The sequence below is a fragment of the Cupressus sempervirens genome, chromosome 9, assembly GCF_028749045.1.
Source record: "Cupressus sempervirens isolate cs-2001-9-10 chromosome 9, ASM2874904v1, whole genome shotgun sequence".
Classification (NCBI taxonomy): domain Eukaryota; kingdom Viridiplantae; phylum Streptophyta; class Pinopsida; order Cupressales; family Cupressaceae; genus Cupressus; species Cupressus sempervirens.
This window is the reverse complement of record NC_143126.1, coordinates 826,307,187-826,320,440: the sequence shown is the minus strand read 5'-3', so window position 1 is coordinate 826,320,440 and position 13,254 is coordinate 826,307,187. Positions and strand designations below refer to the sequence as shown.

At 39.7% G+C, this 13,254-nt stretch overlaps 1 protein-coding gene across 3 annotated transcripts in view; it reads right to left on the bottom strand.

The window, feature by feature from the left end:
* Positions 1–541: 541 nt before the first annotated feature.
* Positions 542–13,254, bottom strand: part of PDE194 (formyltransferase) — a 275,670-nt gene continuing 262,957 nt past the window's right edge. For all 3 annotated transcript variants that reach the window (XM_089802236.1, XM_089802235.1, XM_089802234.1), the window contains exons 10-12: positions 1,388–1,447; positions 1,081–1,290; positions 542–996 (exon numbers count right to left, since the gene is read on the bottom strand). In XM_089802236.1, coding sequence (XP_089658362.1) covers positions 907–996; positions 1,081–1,290; positions 1,388–1,447 — 360 coding nt within the window. In that variant the 3' untranslated portion in view covers positions 542–906. The remainder of the gene's footprint in view (positions 997–1,080; positions 1,291–1,387; positions 1,448–13,254) is intronic.

Here is a 13,254-nt window from a genome sequence, read left to right as displayed (position 1 = left end):
TAATTTTAATAAAATGCAAATTGACATAGAAAAAATTTAGTTATATTAAATGTATATTTGTACAGTTACCAAAAAGATGTTTACATGCATATTGGTTAAATCGTCATAATTGAATAAAAAATAGATATAATTTATTTATTTATTTCTTATTAAATGTTGATCCTCAAACAAATTCTATACATGTAAAATTGTAAATTTTCATAGTTTGCCTCTTCTTAAAGTTTTAGTTCAATTTTTATTCTATTAAATAATCTTCCTCTTTAATTCAAAAAATAGTTCATTCTTACATTTCCATCTTGAATTGTATTTGGTAGTGAAATATTACTAAAACTTATGATTTATTACATTTTAAAAATGATATTAAAAATTAGATTAATTAACAAAAATGAAATATAAAGAAACTAAGACCTAACAATTAATAAGATTAGGTTTTTATAATGACTAAACATTAGAATGCCATTTTCTATTAGAAATAAAAGTAAAATGTACTTTAAAAGAACAGGAACATATATCCACCTAACAAAATGAGACTGGATTCAACTTATGGACCAAAATTTTCCCTTCATTTAAAATCTCCTTCAATAAATGATTTTAAAATGTAAACATCTGAAACAAAAATTGAAGTCCTACTTTAAATGGCTTGTTTAAAATGTCTCCATATGAACATAAAGAACACGCCAACACAGGCCACCCAATCTCTCCTAATAAAAAATATAACAATAATAGGACCATAATATCCATACCCCATGACTCTTCAACCAAGTGAATTAACAAACCTCACTTTCTTTCATTAAAAAGCGTTCGTTCATTCATTTCATCTTTTCTCTGCTCTGTAATATAGCATGTTTTGCATGGATTAATAAGTATGTTTGGTGAAAAATGAGAAAATTGTATCTTATTTTAAACTTATGCCTTGAATAGCTTTCGACCGCGTAAACCATTCCAAAAATCTCGTGCTCTCATTGGCTTTTTCCCTGGAGGTTGAAGCTCCAATACCTATTGCTCAATGGACATATGTGATCAAAACAAATTACGTAAAAGGACATGGGTATAAGTATCAGATTGATAAATAGATTTTACCTCAAGTGTAGAAGCTCCCCCACAACAAAATATGAGAGCATCCCCATCAAGGAGTATAGTATCTTCGCTGTTTATCTGCATATCGTGACAATCCTTGGATCCAACTTTTGTTGTGATAATTTTAATCTCAATAATTTGACTCTCATTGGTAGCGTGGTCGTGAATCCTTACTTTTGTTCTTGTTCCTGGCCAGCCTGCAAATGCTCGAACCTACAAAACATTCACAAAAACTTAGTTTCATAATTGCTTACATGTAAAATCTCTACTTGAAGCATTCCAAATTTATTTGAAGAAAAAAGACTATTACCTTGTTATGTAGGATCAAAGCTGGTTGATCAAAACAGAGCCACGACTCTTCAGTGCTCACCTATATTAAAAGAAACCACTTATTTCAGGTCCCATTGAAATACAGATCCAAGCAGTTATAACAATGATCTAGGAATGAGGCTCACTGCATACAAAAAGCAGTTGAGATTGTTCTGATTTACGTTTTTATCGAGGATTCTAAGACGGCAACTAGCTACAAGATGCAAATTAAACGGTTTCCACATGATGTCTCCTTTACATGGAAGATATCGTAATAATCTTTTACCTCTTCTGTGGAGGACAGAATGAACTACAACTAATTTCAAAACAGCTTGACATTCGCAGTTTGCTTTGACGGTTAACGAACTAAAATATTGACTATAAATAGTTCAACTGGCACCCATATAAATGATAGGTGATCTAATTGGAGCCGTTCATATTTCTACGGGTTTCCCACGCCTAACTTTTGCTGTTGAAACTTTGTACCGATTAAGCATAGAAAGCACCCATAGAGCTCATATAATTATCACTCGATCTAATTGGGAAAATTTATATTTCCATATGTTCCCCATCTGTAACTTAAGTTAGAATCTTGCAATAGTTAAGCACATAGGAACACACAATCAGGATGTACACATAATTATGTGATAAATTGATTAAATGCAGTAGTCTACTATTGATATGATCAATATGTATAGAAGAAGCTTGCCTATTAATGGGCATTCGTGGGTTCATCCATCTCAAATCATAGAGAAAACTGTGGAATGGTTAGAACCGGACGAAGGACAACTCAAAATTAAATTTGATGGGGCGTATAAAGGAAATCCAGAACCTTTAGGGGCAGGCTGCGTGGCTCGAGATTGGACAGGAAATATTCTTCTTTGGGAGCCCAAAAGCTTGAAGATGGAACAAACCGTGCAGTGGAGGCAAAGGCAGCTCTGTTTGCCATAAACTTGGCAGGCAAACTGAAAATAGATAAACAACACTTGGAAGGAGACATGCCAATTATTGTTAACGCTATTATTCAGCATTCAACAGACGTGTCTGTATATATATGAAGTAATACTAGAATTGACTATATAATAATATCCTCTTTATGCCACGAATTAAGAGGAATCTCATAAGTATTTCAGCTTTGGAAGACGACAGTTATCAAGTAGCATTTTCAGAAGGTACAGTTCTAGTATGGCCAAAGAACTCCAGCGTCAAGTTTGCACGAATGATTGGGAATCGACATGAGAGTTTGGACAAGCTTTGTATATGGCCAGTCCAAGCTCTTCTACACAACTCCTCTAGTTCCAGCAAACTATGACATAGAAGACTAGGACATCTACATTACAGAGCTCTTCCATCATCTGAGAAAATGGTTACCAGAATTCGTAAACTTAGTCATGTACTTGCAAAGGGTGTGCTATGGGTAAAAATACAATGTGTCCATTTCACATTAGTCAAAGTAGGTCAAAAGAAATATCAGAACTGTGCATTCTGATTTATGTGGTGAAGACTTGGATTTATTTCTTAAAATCTAATGAGTCAAATGAAGTCCTATGCAGATTTAAAGAGTTTAAGGCACAAGTAGAGAACTTATCTGGAAAGAAAATTAAAGATTTAAGGTCTGAAATGGAGGAGACTGTACTTCCAGTAGCTTTTGTGATAACTGTATTGAGGAAGGAATCAAGAGGGAATTTTGTGTCCCTCACAACCCACAACAAAATGGGGCTGCAGAAAGAAAAAATAGGTCCATTATCGAAGCAGAAAAAGCCATGATCCAGGCTCAAGACCTTCAAAATTTCTTATGGGCAGAAGCCCTTAGAACTGTAGTTTATGTTGCCCTCATCGAATATTGCAGAATATGACTTCAAAAGAATTAAGCCTGATACAAGTCACTTGAGAATCTTTGGTTGTCCAGTCTATGTACATGTACCTAAAGACAAAATAACCAGGTTGGAAACTTCTAGCAAGAACGGGATATCTGTGGGGTTACCATGAAAACTTTAAAGCATACAAAATTTATAATCCCGTGTAAAGTCCCCGTTTTTGGCAGGTCTACACAGTTGATAGAGTTAGCTCTTCATAGCTACCCTCCTGAGATGATAGGGTGTTTTGGGGGTCTCAGTTGTGAACTTACTATTTTTATTAAGTCTATTTTCGGTAGTTGCTATTTTTGGTAGTGTAGTGGGTGGCTTCGGTAATTGGTTGTCACTTGCAGTTAATAAAGTAATAAATTGCATGAGCTCTTATTTATTTATTAATCATTGAGTTGCATTATTATAATAATGTTTATATTATTATAATAATGACTTTAAGAGATATTTCTTAAAAAGTGAATTGGAAAGTTTCTAGTGTTGAGTTCTTTTGGGAAACTTCCACACTTTCTGAAGTGGAGTTCTAAGAAAATTTTGGCCAACAAAAGCTTATAAATGAGAGCTCATTTCATTGGGAAAGACAGGTTTGAATATTTATTTGCTTTTTGTGCCTTTGTGGCTTTTTCCTAAGTCCGAATTGTGAGCCCTTGGTTAAGTATAAGGGTCTCTGAATTTCTGATGTTTGAAATCACTGCTGAAGTCTGGTGGTTTCACTGGTCACATCACCTGTCTGTCATTATCTGTGTCTGGGAGATTGGCGTTGTAATTCTAAGATTCATCATTGACAGTTGTGCTGAGGTAAACAATTGTCGGAATTCTCCAATTGTATTCACTATGGCTACGAAGATTGTTATACTAAAGAAGGTTGATTGCAAAACAAAGCAACTGAAGTAATAATTCGATTGAGGGTTTGGTGATTGCTGTTTGTAATACTGAAGCAACATGAGGATGTGTAACGCCTGGTGAATTGTATCAGACTGGACGCCAATTTATCCGAGCTGGGGCAGGTTTAGTCTAACTCGCATTGAGGTTGGAGGACATTTATTACAACCATAGCACACAGAATACAACTCTGTGTTCTGATTGGGCACCCTGCGATTTCATTTGGAGGTCTGGCATCACTGTTATACTGCCTGCATTCAGCAATTTGTATGGTATAATCACTCCCCAGATTTGTGAGGACAAGTTCAGAAGTGGTGAGTGAGTTGTAAGGAAGCTGCCTTCATCTTCATTAATGGCAAGAGGACAATCTTCACCTGCGGCTGAGGATTGGTAGTGAGGATGCCCATGTGAACAACAGGAGGGTAATTTCATGATACAGTTTGACACATAACAATTGCAATCCAGGTTCAATTTCAATTACAAGTGCTTCTGATATATGATTCTTCAAATAAAATGCAAAGTTAATCTGTTCAGTTCTGTCTGATTTTATCATTCTAAATTTCATGAAGTTGTTAACAATTACAATTCTTGGGCTGCAAATTGTTAAAGGCTCGATATTTTAGTGGCATACTGTCATTTACATTACCTTCAGCATTTGTCTCTATGCATATATTTATTCAACACACATAAAGCTTGGGTCAAGTTTAATGTGCATCTCCAATTACATTGCCGAAGAGTTTGTTTGGCAAGTGTTTGACAAAATGCCAAACATTTGAGTAGTGTGAAAATTTGGTGAAATTCGGAGTTTAAGTTATAACCATACTGAGGGTTTTTACAGTGGTATCAGAGCAGTTTCATGTCAGCCTACAGGAATTGAGCTCTGAATTAAATGATAGTGGTCAGTGCTTGGTTAGAATTGCAATCTGCATTTAATCCATTTTTGTCAATCCAGTATCATGGCTGATGATAGGAGATTTGTGCCGGGTATGCACTATACCCGAAGGGGACGTAATTCGCCTTCCAAGGAAGGTGACCCTGAGATTCAATTTGGTTCGGATGGTAGTCCGGGTGATTATGGTGGCACTGGACTACAACCCATAGATGTTGAGGTTGATAGAGATGCCCTACAGGCATTTAGGAATATTGCAGCCGGGCAACAGCAGATGATAGATGTACAGCAACAATTTTCTAATACTCTACAATAGATAACACTACCTCGAGGATGGAGTAAGGAGAGAGCTCGAAATGTTTCTGTTGGTTCTCATAGATCTCGAGTCGAGGATAGAACTTGAGATGGTGTTGGGTACACAGATGTAGATTGGGTTCGAGTTGAGGATCGTGGTGGATTAGCTGACAGAGTTGACTTACATACCATCACTCATGATAGGCTACAGAGGCCAATGTTTCTGAGACCTGAGATGGATGCAGTCAGTATTGAACCTGAGGCTGCTCCTTTTGCTGATGATGTGCTGGCACACTTTACAAAGTGCGATGCTTTACCACAAGTTGTTAAAGATCATTTGAATTTTGATAGGTTCTTGACTCAGAAACGAGAGCATTCCAGAGCGAGGCCAAGACCTGAGAGACAACGACCTCGACAGACTGAGTTACAACAAGTTGCCAGTAAGATGACATTGGAGCACTTTGATGGTACTGGGAGAGTTACAGCTCGAGCTTGGATTCATAAGCTCAACACATATTTGGCTTTGCATCCTATGTCAGAGGTGGACACCATTAGATTTGGAGTGTTGCATCTAGACGGAGCTGCCCATGACTGGGGGTATCATGGATAAGTTTCTTTGCGACATGATCAGATCACTTCCTATCAAGAGTTTGTGGATCGCCTGATCGAGAGATTTGATAGGAAGGATCCAAAGGTGTACTTTTGCGAGTTGGTTCAGCTGAAGCAGTCTGGTGGGTTGGAGAGTTACATCAAAGAGTTTCAGAGGCTTTCAATCATGGTTTATGATATTTCAGAGCACAGATGAGTTATGTTATTTATGGAGGGATTGATTGAGCCACTCTGTGGATGGGTGAAGTCCTTGGACCCATCTTCTCTCTAGTTAGCAATGAGGAAGGCACATGACTTGGTGTCCTCTTCTCGAAGCAAAGTTGCTTTGAAATCTTTTGCTCTTTCGGCCGATGATGAGCCCCCACCAGTTGTAGAGGACAAGGGTAATCAATGGGGAGGTCTGATGATATTTCTAGAGAGGATTTGAGGAGGTGTCAGCTTTGCTTTTGGTGCAAGGGGCCTTTATCTAAAGGTCATACTTGTGCCTTAAGGCCAAAGGGAGCAACGAATTGTGGTATGTGGGTTTACACTGATGTGATTGAGGATGAATCATCACAACATGAGGATGTCAATGAAGATAATAATACTGATGATAGAGTTTATATTGTGATGAGTATTTATAGTTTGGTATTTGACTCACATGTCCAGGACTTGCACTGGATACAGAGTTGGTTTGAACCTTAGCTAGATTATCTGCAGGATGATTGGGTGGGCATAATGAAGGATAGTCTGTTGATATCTCCTAAGAATTTGTCTGTTAGTGATGTTTCGACCTTTACATCACCCACACAGGTACTTGGTATTGTGTTGCAATTCATGTTATTGGTTCTGTTGATGGTTTTAACAATCTGTTGGTTCAATGAGGACAGGGACATCATTTGTTTCTTATGGGATCCCGATGGAGGTTTTTGTATGATGCCAGATTCCTTGAGAACAAGCAATCTTGGGAAGGGAGGACTGTAATGTCCCCATTTTTGGCAGGTCTACACAGTTGATAGAGTTAGCTCATCATAGCGACCCTCATGAACTGACAGGGTGTTTTGAGGGTTTACTGAGGGCTTACAAGACATATTTAGAAGTTTGATCAAGGTCCTTAAACCAAACACATTGGATGATGCTATTAAGAACGCACATGATCTAGACTCACCTTCTTCGATACTACAACCTCCCAAGAAACCTTATAAGGCGTCTACTTTGTTCCAGAAGAACAAGAATCAGCATAAGACTTCCCCTCCTAGATTGGACTTTGAAGCACGGAACGAGCTTAGGAGGAAGATAAGATAAGATGAAATTATTAATGTCCAACAAAAGACCACAAAAGGTCTATAGGACAGAGAGATTACAACTAGACAACTGACAACAGCAGGAGCACCAAATGGTGTTTGAGAAAAATAGACAACAAGAAACAAGAAGAGAGAGGCCAAGGCAAAGACTAGGAGTCCTTCCTTGGCAAAAAGAAATCAGTCAGAGAAGGATAAGATTGCGAGTGGACAGGAGGCTTGAACTAACTTTGTCAACTCGTGGCGGAGTGTTGTTGACGAAAGAACCACTACGAGGTCTGACATATTTGGAACGACCAGTAGAACTAGTAGAACTAGACGACCTTTTCACACACTGTAAAGGAGATAAGGGTGCGAAAAAAGGCAGTATTAAGCTGATCAAAGGTATGTCGGTGAGGAGTAGTGACGATAAAGTACTATCACGAAGTAGAGTGGCCTCCTGAAGATAGAGCGCTAGACACCACTGGTCACTATAATTGAAAAAAGCTAAAAGAGAAAAGAAGTCCCGAAACAGACAATAAAATCTCCCTTTGATCTCATAAAAGATAGGGCAATATCAAATAAAGTGAGTCTTCATCTCAACCTCAACTAAAGTACATAGCTTACAAATCCAATCTCCTCTATCAATATGATGGTCGGTCTAAGCTCGAAGACGGTGAGAACCAACTCTGAAAGACCCCAGAGAGATACGAAGGGCATGACTCCACCACTGAGAAAGGTAACTAGGATGGACAATAATCCCATCACTAATCTCCAGAAAGTGCTCTGCATAGAAGGCCATCCTAGAACATAAGCCACCATGAGGGTTAGTCCAGGTAGTAATAATATACCATCTGTAGATATCAAGTTTGACATGCTCATTTAACTCCTATCAAGAGGGGAGGCGATGAGGAGGGGCATTCAATGAGAATTGATAAGGAGGGAGACGATCAATATCAATCCCAATTGAGCTTAGCAGAGAAGATGCCTATGCATACCAATAACGAGCACGAGAGCTAGTATCAGAACTCACAATAGCAACAGAAGAACAATATGCTAGGGGAACATCTATCACATTCACCAACCAAATCCGCAAAACCACGTAGGCGATGAAGGAACCAAATCAGATCAAATATTGCAGCAAGACTAAAGGGATGAGCACCAAACTCAACAAGAATGATACTATGATGCACCATAACAACAATGTTTGAACCCACTCGATCGAGGCCAAGTCAGAGCCAAGAAGAGAAAGCCCCCAAACCACTAAGCCATAAAGAACAGTCGACTGAACAAGGGAGTCCAAGAGGGATAACTTGTACGAGGTATCTTGGAAATGGTGTCCGAAACACTGTTTCTCAAGCATAGCAAGAGAACCCATACCCTTACTAACTCTGGACTGTATCATCGGTCTCATACTAAAGCAGGGTCTAGAAAACTTCAATCCCAGATACATATAAGAAGACGTGGTCTCAATCTGCTATCCCTGAAAAAAGAAGTGAAGATAAGAAGTCTTTAAGCAATTAAAGATCATAAACCAAGTCTTACCCAGATTAACCACTAGTTGTCTCTGAACACAAAATGAGGCCAAACAGTAAACTCTCTAGAGAATCAAGAAGAACCACATTATCCGCGAAAAGAAGAATGGAAATCAAAACCTGGTGTAAGTAGCAACCGTCACCTGGGAGTGAAGACTTCAAAAGGAAATCCTCAAGCTCATCAATATATAAACCGAACAAAGTGGGCGAAAGAGGACAACCTTGTTTAACCCCAATGGTGCTATGGATCGGAACTGAGAAACCATCAGGAGTCCTGAATCTATCCACCACAGTTTCATATCATCTCATGATAGCTGTTAGTAACATCTCTGAAATCCCAATCTCCTAAAGCCTCTAAAATAAAGCCATCCTAGGAACATAATCAAAAACCTTGCAAAAATCAACAAAGCAGCAGTAAACTTTCTCTGATTTATGTCTAGCCTCTTCAATAATAGCCCGTAAAGTGAAAATGTGATCCATGGTCTAGTAGTCAGCCTAGAAAGCAGCCTGTCCTCTAGCTATACAACCTTTCCTATCAAGCACTCTAGATATCATAGTATTGAGTGTCGTAGCATATAGTTTGGAAAATGTGTACCCAATCATAATAGTCCTATAATTCCCATCAGAGATAGGACCAATCTTATGGATAGGGTAAATTAGATGCCTGGACCAAGAAACCAGAAACCCAATACAACCCACCCTATTAAAGAGTATAGAGAGATAAGGGCCCAGAATGGAGGCACCAAACTTGAAGAGTTCAGCCTAGAACCCCTCTTCATCCGCTGTTCTGCTGCATCTCATTGATCTGATGGCCTCATAAATGTAAGAAGGGGTTAACAAGTGACAGAAAGGAGGCGGAATGGGATGAATAGAAGGCTACCTAGGAATGTCATAAAGAGTCGTGTTGTGAGAGGTTAGGGAGCGAAAGTCAAGAATGGAAGACAGAGGGGTACAGTGGGGGAAAAGAGTGTGCCAAAAGAGCTGGGGATTATGGATCAACGTGGAGCAAAGGGATTTACATTGGGAAGCAGTAAAGGATCGTTTCTTATAGTGAAGAAAATGAAGGTAAGACAATTGAAGGTGAGCAAAATCAGGGGGTGAGCCTTGAAAGTAGAACGCACTGAGCGATGAAATGCTTTGCAGTCAACATCAAACCATTGGTTCATAGGGCATGTATTATGGCATTTGCTACGGAGGGAGAGTGAAGGAGAGTGAGGTATGGAAAGGATGGCAGACTTCCAAGTGATTGTTGCAAGCAAATCAAATATGGAAGAGGCCTCACAAGAGTTAGCAAAACACGCAGGATTAAGGAGTCTCGAAAGATGAAAGGAAAAGAGCTCACTATCACCCTCAAGGAAGCGGAAGTGAGCAGGGGGACTGGTAGTGGAAGGAAAGAGATGGGACAACTGAAGAGGAGGCAATGAATGCAAAGAAAAACGAAAAATGGATACTAAGGAGAGCATGAGCCCCAAGAGGAAGGCGTAAGATGGTGAAGCCATGGATGAAGGAGATGGAGGGAGAGGTGAGGGCATAGTCAACCACACTAGCACCCTCATAATGAGGCCAACAAGTAAAGAGGTCAGATCCAAGAAAGTAGGAAAGACCGCTCAAGATCACAAGTCTAGAAGACTCACAAAGCTGCAAAAGATGACAACCATAACAGGAAATCGGTCCAAGAACATCCTGAGAAACAAACTAAAGTCCCAAAGTAGTTGGATCAATCTTGGTGGAGTAGATGGAACTAGAGCATCGTTCATAAAGCAGAGTCAGGAGTTCTCTAGTCATTGAGAATGATGATGTCACCTTAAGAAACAAACTAAGAGACACTCTCGCTAAGGTTAGAGATACCAAGCTAATCACAAAAGAAAGAGCATCTAGCAGAGAGAGGGTCACAAGTGGGAGGGACACTGCAGACCCGTAGATTGAGCTCACGAGCCCACCTCACCATCCATCTTTCCCTGAACCATCTTGTTGCCACTAGCTAAAGACATAGTAGCAGCTGTATTATTTTAGAGAGAGGCCCACGATTTCACTTTCTGTTCGGTTTCAAAAATCAGAGAAGAATGGTTCGTTGCGATTTCCAATTGTTTCTCTTTGATGATATCCAACCCATCAAGCTGCTCAATAATGGACTGAATATGGGTTTGTAAACTTGCAGTCTCGAAGGTGAAAGCACTAGAGAAACATTGGATCTGAGACAAATTGGAACTAGCAATAGTTTTGAGTTCTGAAATAGTATTAGTTAAAGAGATAATTTGCTCTTTTAGTTGTTGGTTATCCAACTCTAGCTTGGAAATCCTATCGTAGAGCCACTGATAGTTTAGAGGTTGTTGACTTTGTGATGAACATGAATCACCTACATCAGACATTTTTGAGATTTTCGACAGCCAACAAAAAAACCAGAGAAAAGCTACAAGTCTACTAACAAGGTCATATGTAGAGAAAATAAGCTGGAGCCCTCGAGGATTACAACCGAGACAAGAAACCAGAACCCAGAATCCGTAGACCACAAATGGATGAAAGATGCTCACACAGAACCAGTATGAGGGCAGCGACGAGGAAGAAAGTGAGGAGCAGCCTCCTAAAGAGAGGAAGAAGGAATCCACTCCGAAACAATCTCCTATTATAGCTTCCCTTTCTAGGATCCCTTGGGTCACCCCTTTCGCTTGAAAGGTATAGTTAGAGGGTAGCATATTGTGTCTTTTAGCTACAGGTGCATCACATAACTTCATAAACACGTGCTGGGTTTCAAAGAGAAAGTTACAGGTTGATGACATACCTGAGTTCAAAGTTAGAGTGGTAGGAGGCGATAGATTGAGGTGCACAAGGAAAGTGCCAGGGCTTTCGATTCACTTTGATGACTTTCTTCTAGAGGCAGATTTTCATGTTGTTGATTTGGATGGATTAGACGCCATATAGGGAAGATAGTGGTTGCAGAGTATCGACAGGTACACAGTTGATCATGATAAGATGTAGCTAAAATTCTTATAGGATGGTCGGTAGGTGATTCTCAAGGCCATGCCAAAGAGTGAACCCAGGTTGATTTCACCTCATCAGATGGAGGCTATTATGAGCCATGATGACATGGAGTGGGCAGCACACTGTTTCATTTCCTCTAAGGCTACATTAGGATCAAGACAACAGCTTCAAGTTGACATCCAATTGGTGCTTGATAAGCACAAGAGGGTTTTTGAGGACATACCCACGGATACTCCCCCAAATAGAGGGTTTGAGCATATCATTGAGTTAGAGGGCATCAAACCCATCATTACCACTCCTTATCGTCATCCTAGGCACTATAAAGAGGAAATAGGAAGGACAATTAAGGAACTCTTCGACACGGGACACATCAGACCTAGCTCCAACCCCTTTGCTTTTTCGGTCATTTTGGTGAAGAATAAGGATGGCACTCTTCACATGTATATTGATTACCATGCTCTCAACAAGAAGACCATTAGATGGCACTCTTCACATGTGTATTGATTACCATGCTCTCAACAAGAAGACCATTGAGAACAAGTACCCTATTCCTCACATTGATGAGTTACTAGATGAATTACATAGGGCAGTCTATTTCTGAAAGATAGATCTTAGATATAGATACCATCAGATACGGCTTCGTGAGGAGGATGTGCATAAGACAGCCTTCCGATGTCACTATGGACACTATGAGTTCTTAGTTAGGCCATTTGGGCTCACCAATGCGCTTGCCACATTTCAGTCATGTATGAACCATATTTTTCAAAAATAGTTGCACAAGAGCATGTTCGTATTTTTTGATGATATCCTAGTTTTCAGCAGAACTTCACAGGAGCATTTGCAGCACCTAGATGAGGTACTTAGCATTATGGAGGAGCACTCACTGTTCACAAAGGAATCAAAGTGTGAGTTCAGATTGACTGAGATTCTTTACCTTGGACACGTGATTGGTGCAGATGGGGTGAAGGTACACCAAGTAAAGATACAAGCGATCCTAGATTGGCCACCTTCGAGGAACGTATCAGATTTAAGAGGCTTTCTCGGTCTTTGCTCTTATTACAAGAGGTTCGCTAGAGGCTTCTCTCAAACAACAATTCCCCTCATCGATCTCACACGGAAAGGGGCATTTAGGTGGATAGATGATGCAAAGGTGACCTTTGATAAGCTCAAGAAGATGATATGCACATGCTTGGTTTTGGCACTTCCTGACTTCTCTTGCCCTTTTGTATTGGCACAGTTCTGATGCAGGATAGGCATCTGATAGCTTATGAGAGCCGGAAGCTCAAGGACAGTGTGAGGTTGTACTCCATCTATGACAAGGAAATGCTAGCCATTGTGCACAGTTTAGCCAAGTTTAGGCAATACTTGGTGGGTGGCAAATTCACGGTTAAGACTGACCACAACTTGTGATATTTCTTAGAACAAAAGGATCTCAAAGAAAGGCAGCAAGATTCAGGCCCATGATTATGACATCAAGTATGTTAAGGGTAAGAACAATATAGTTGCCGATGCACTTTCCAGGAGACCTTCAGTAGTCAAGTATTGTGCCATTTCAA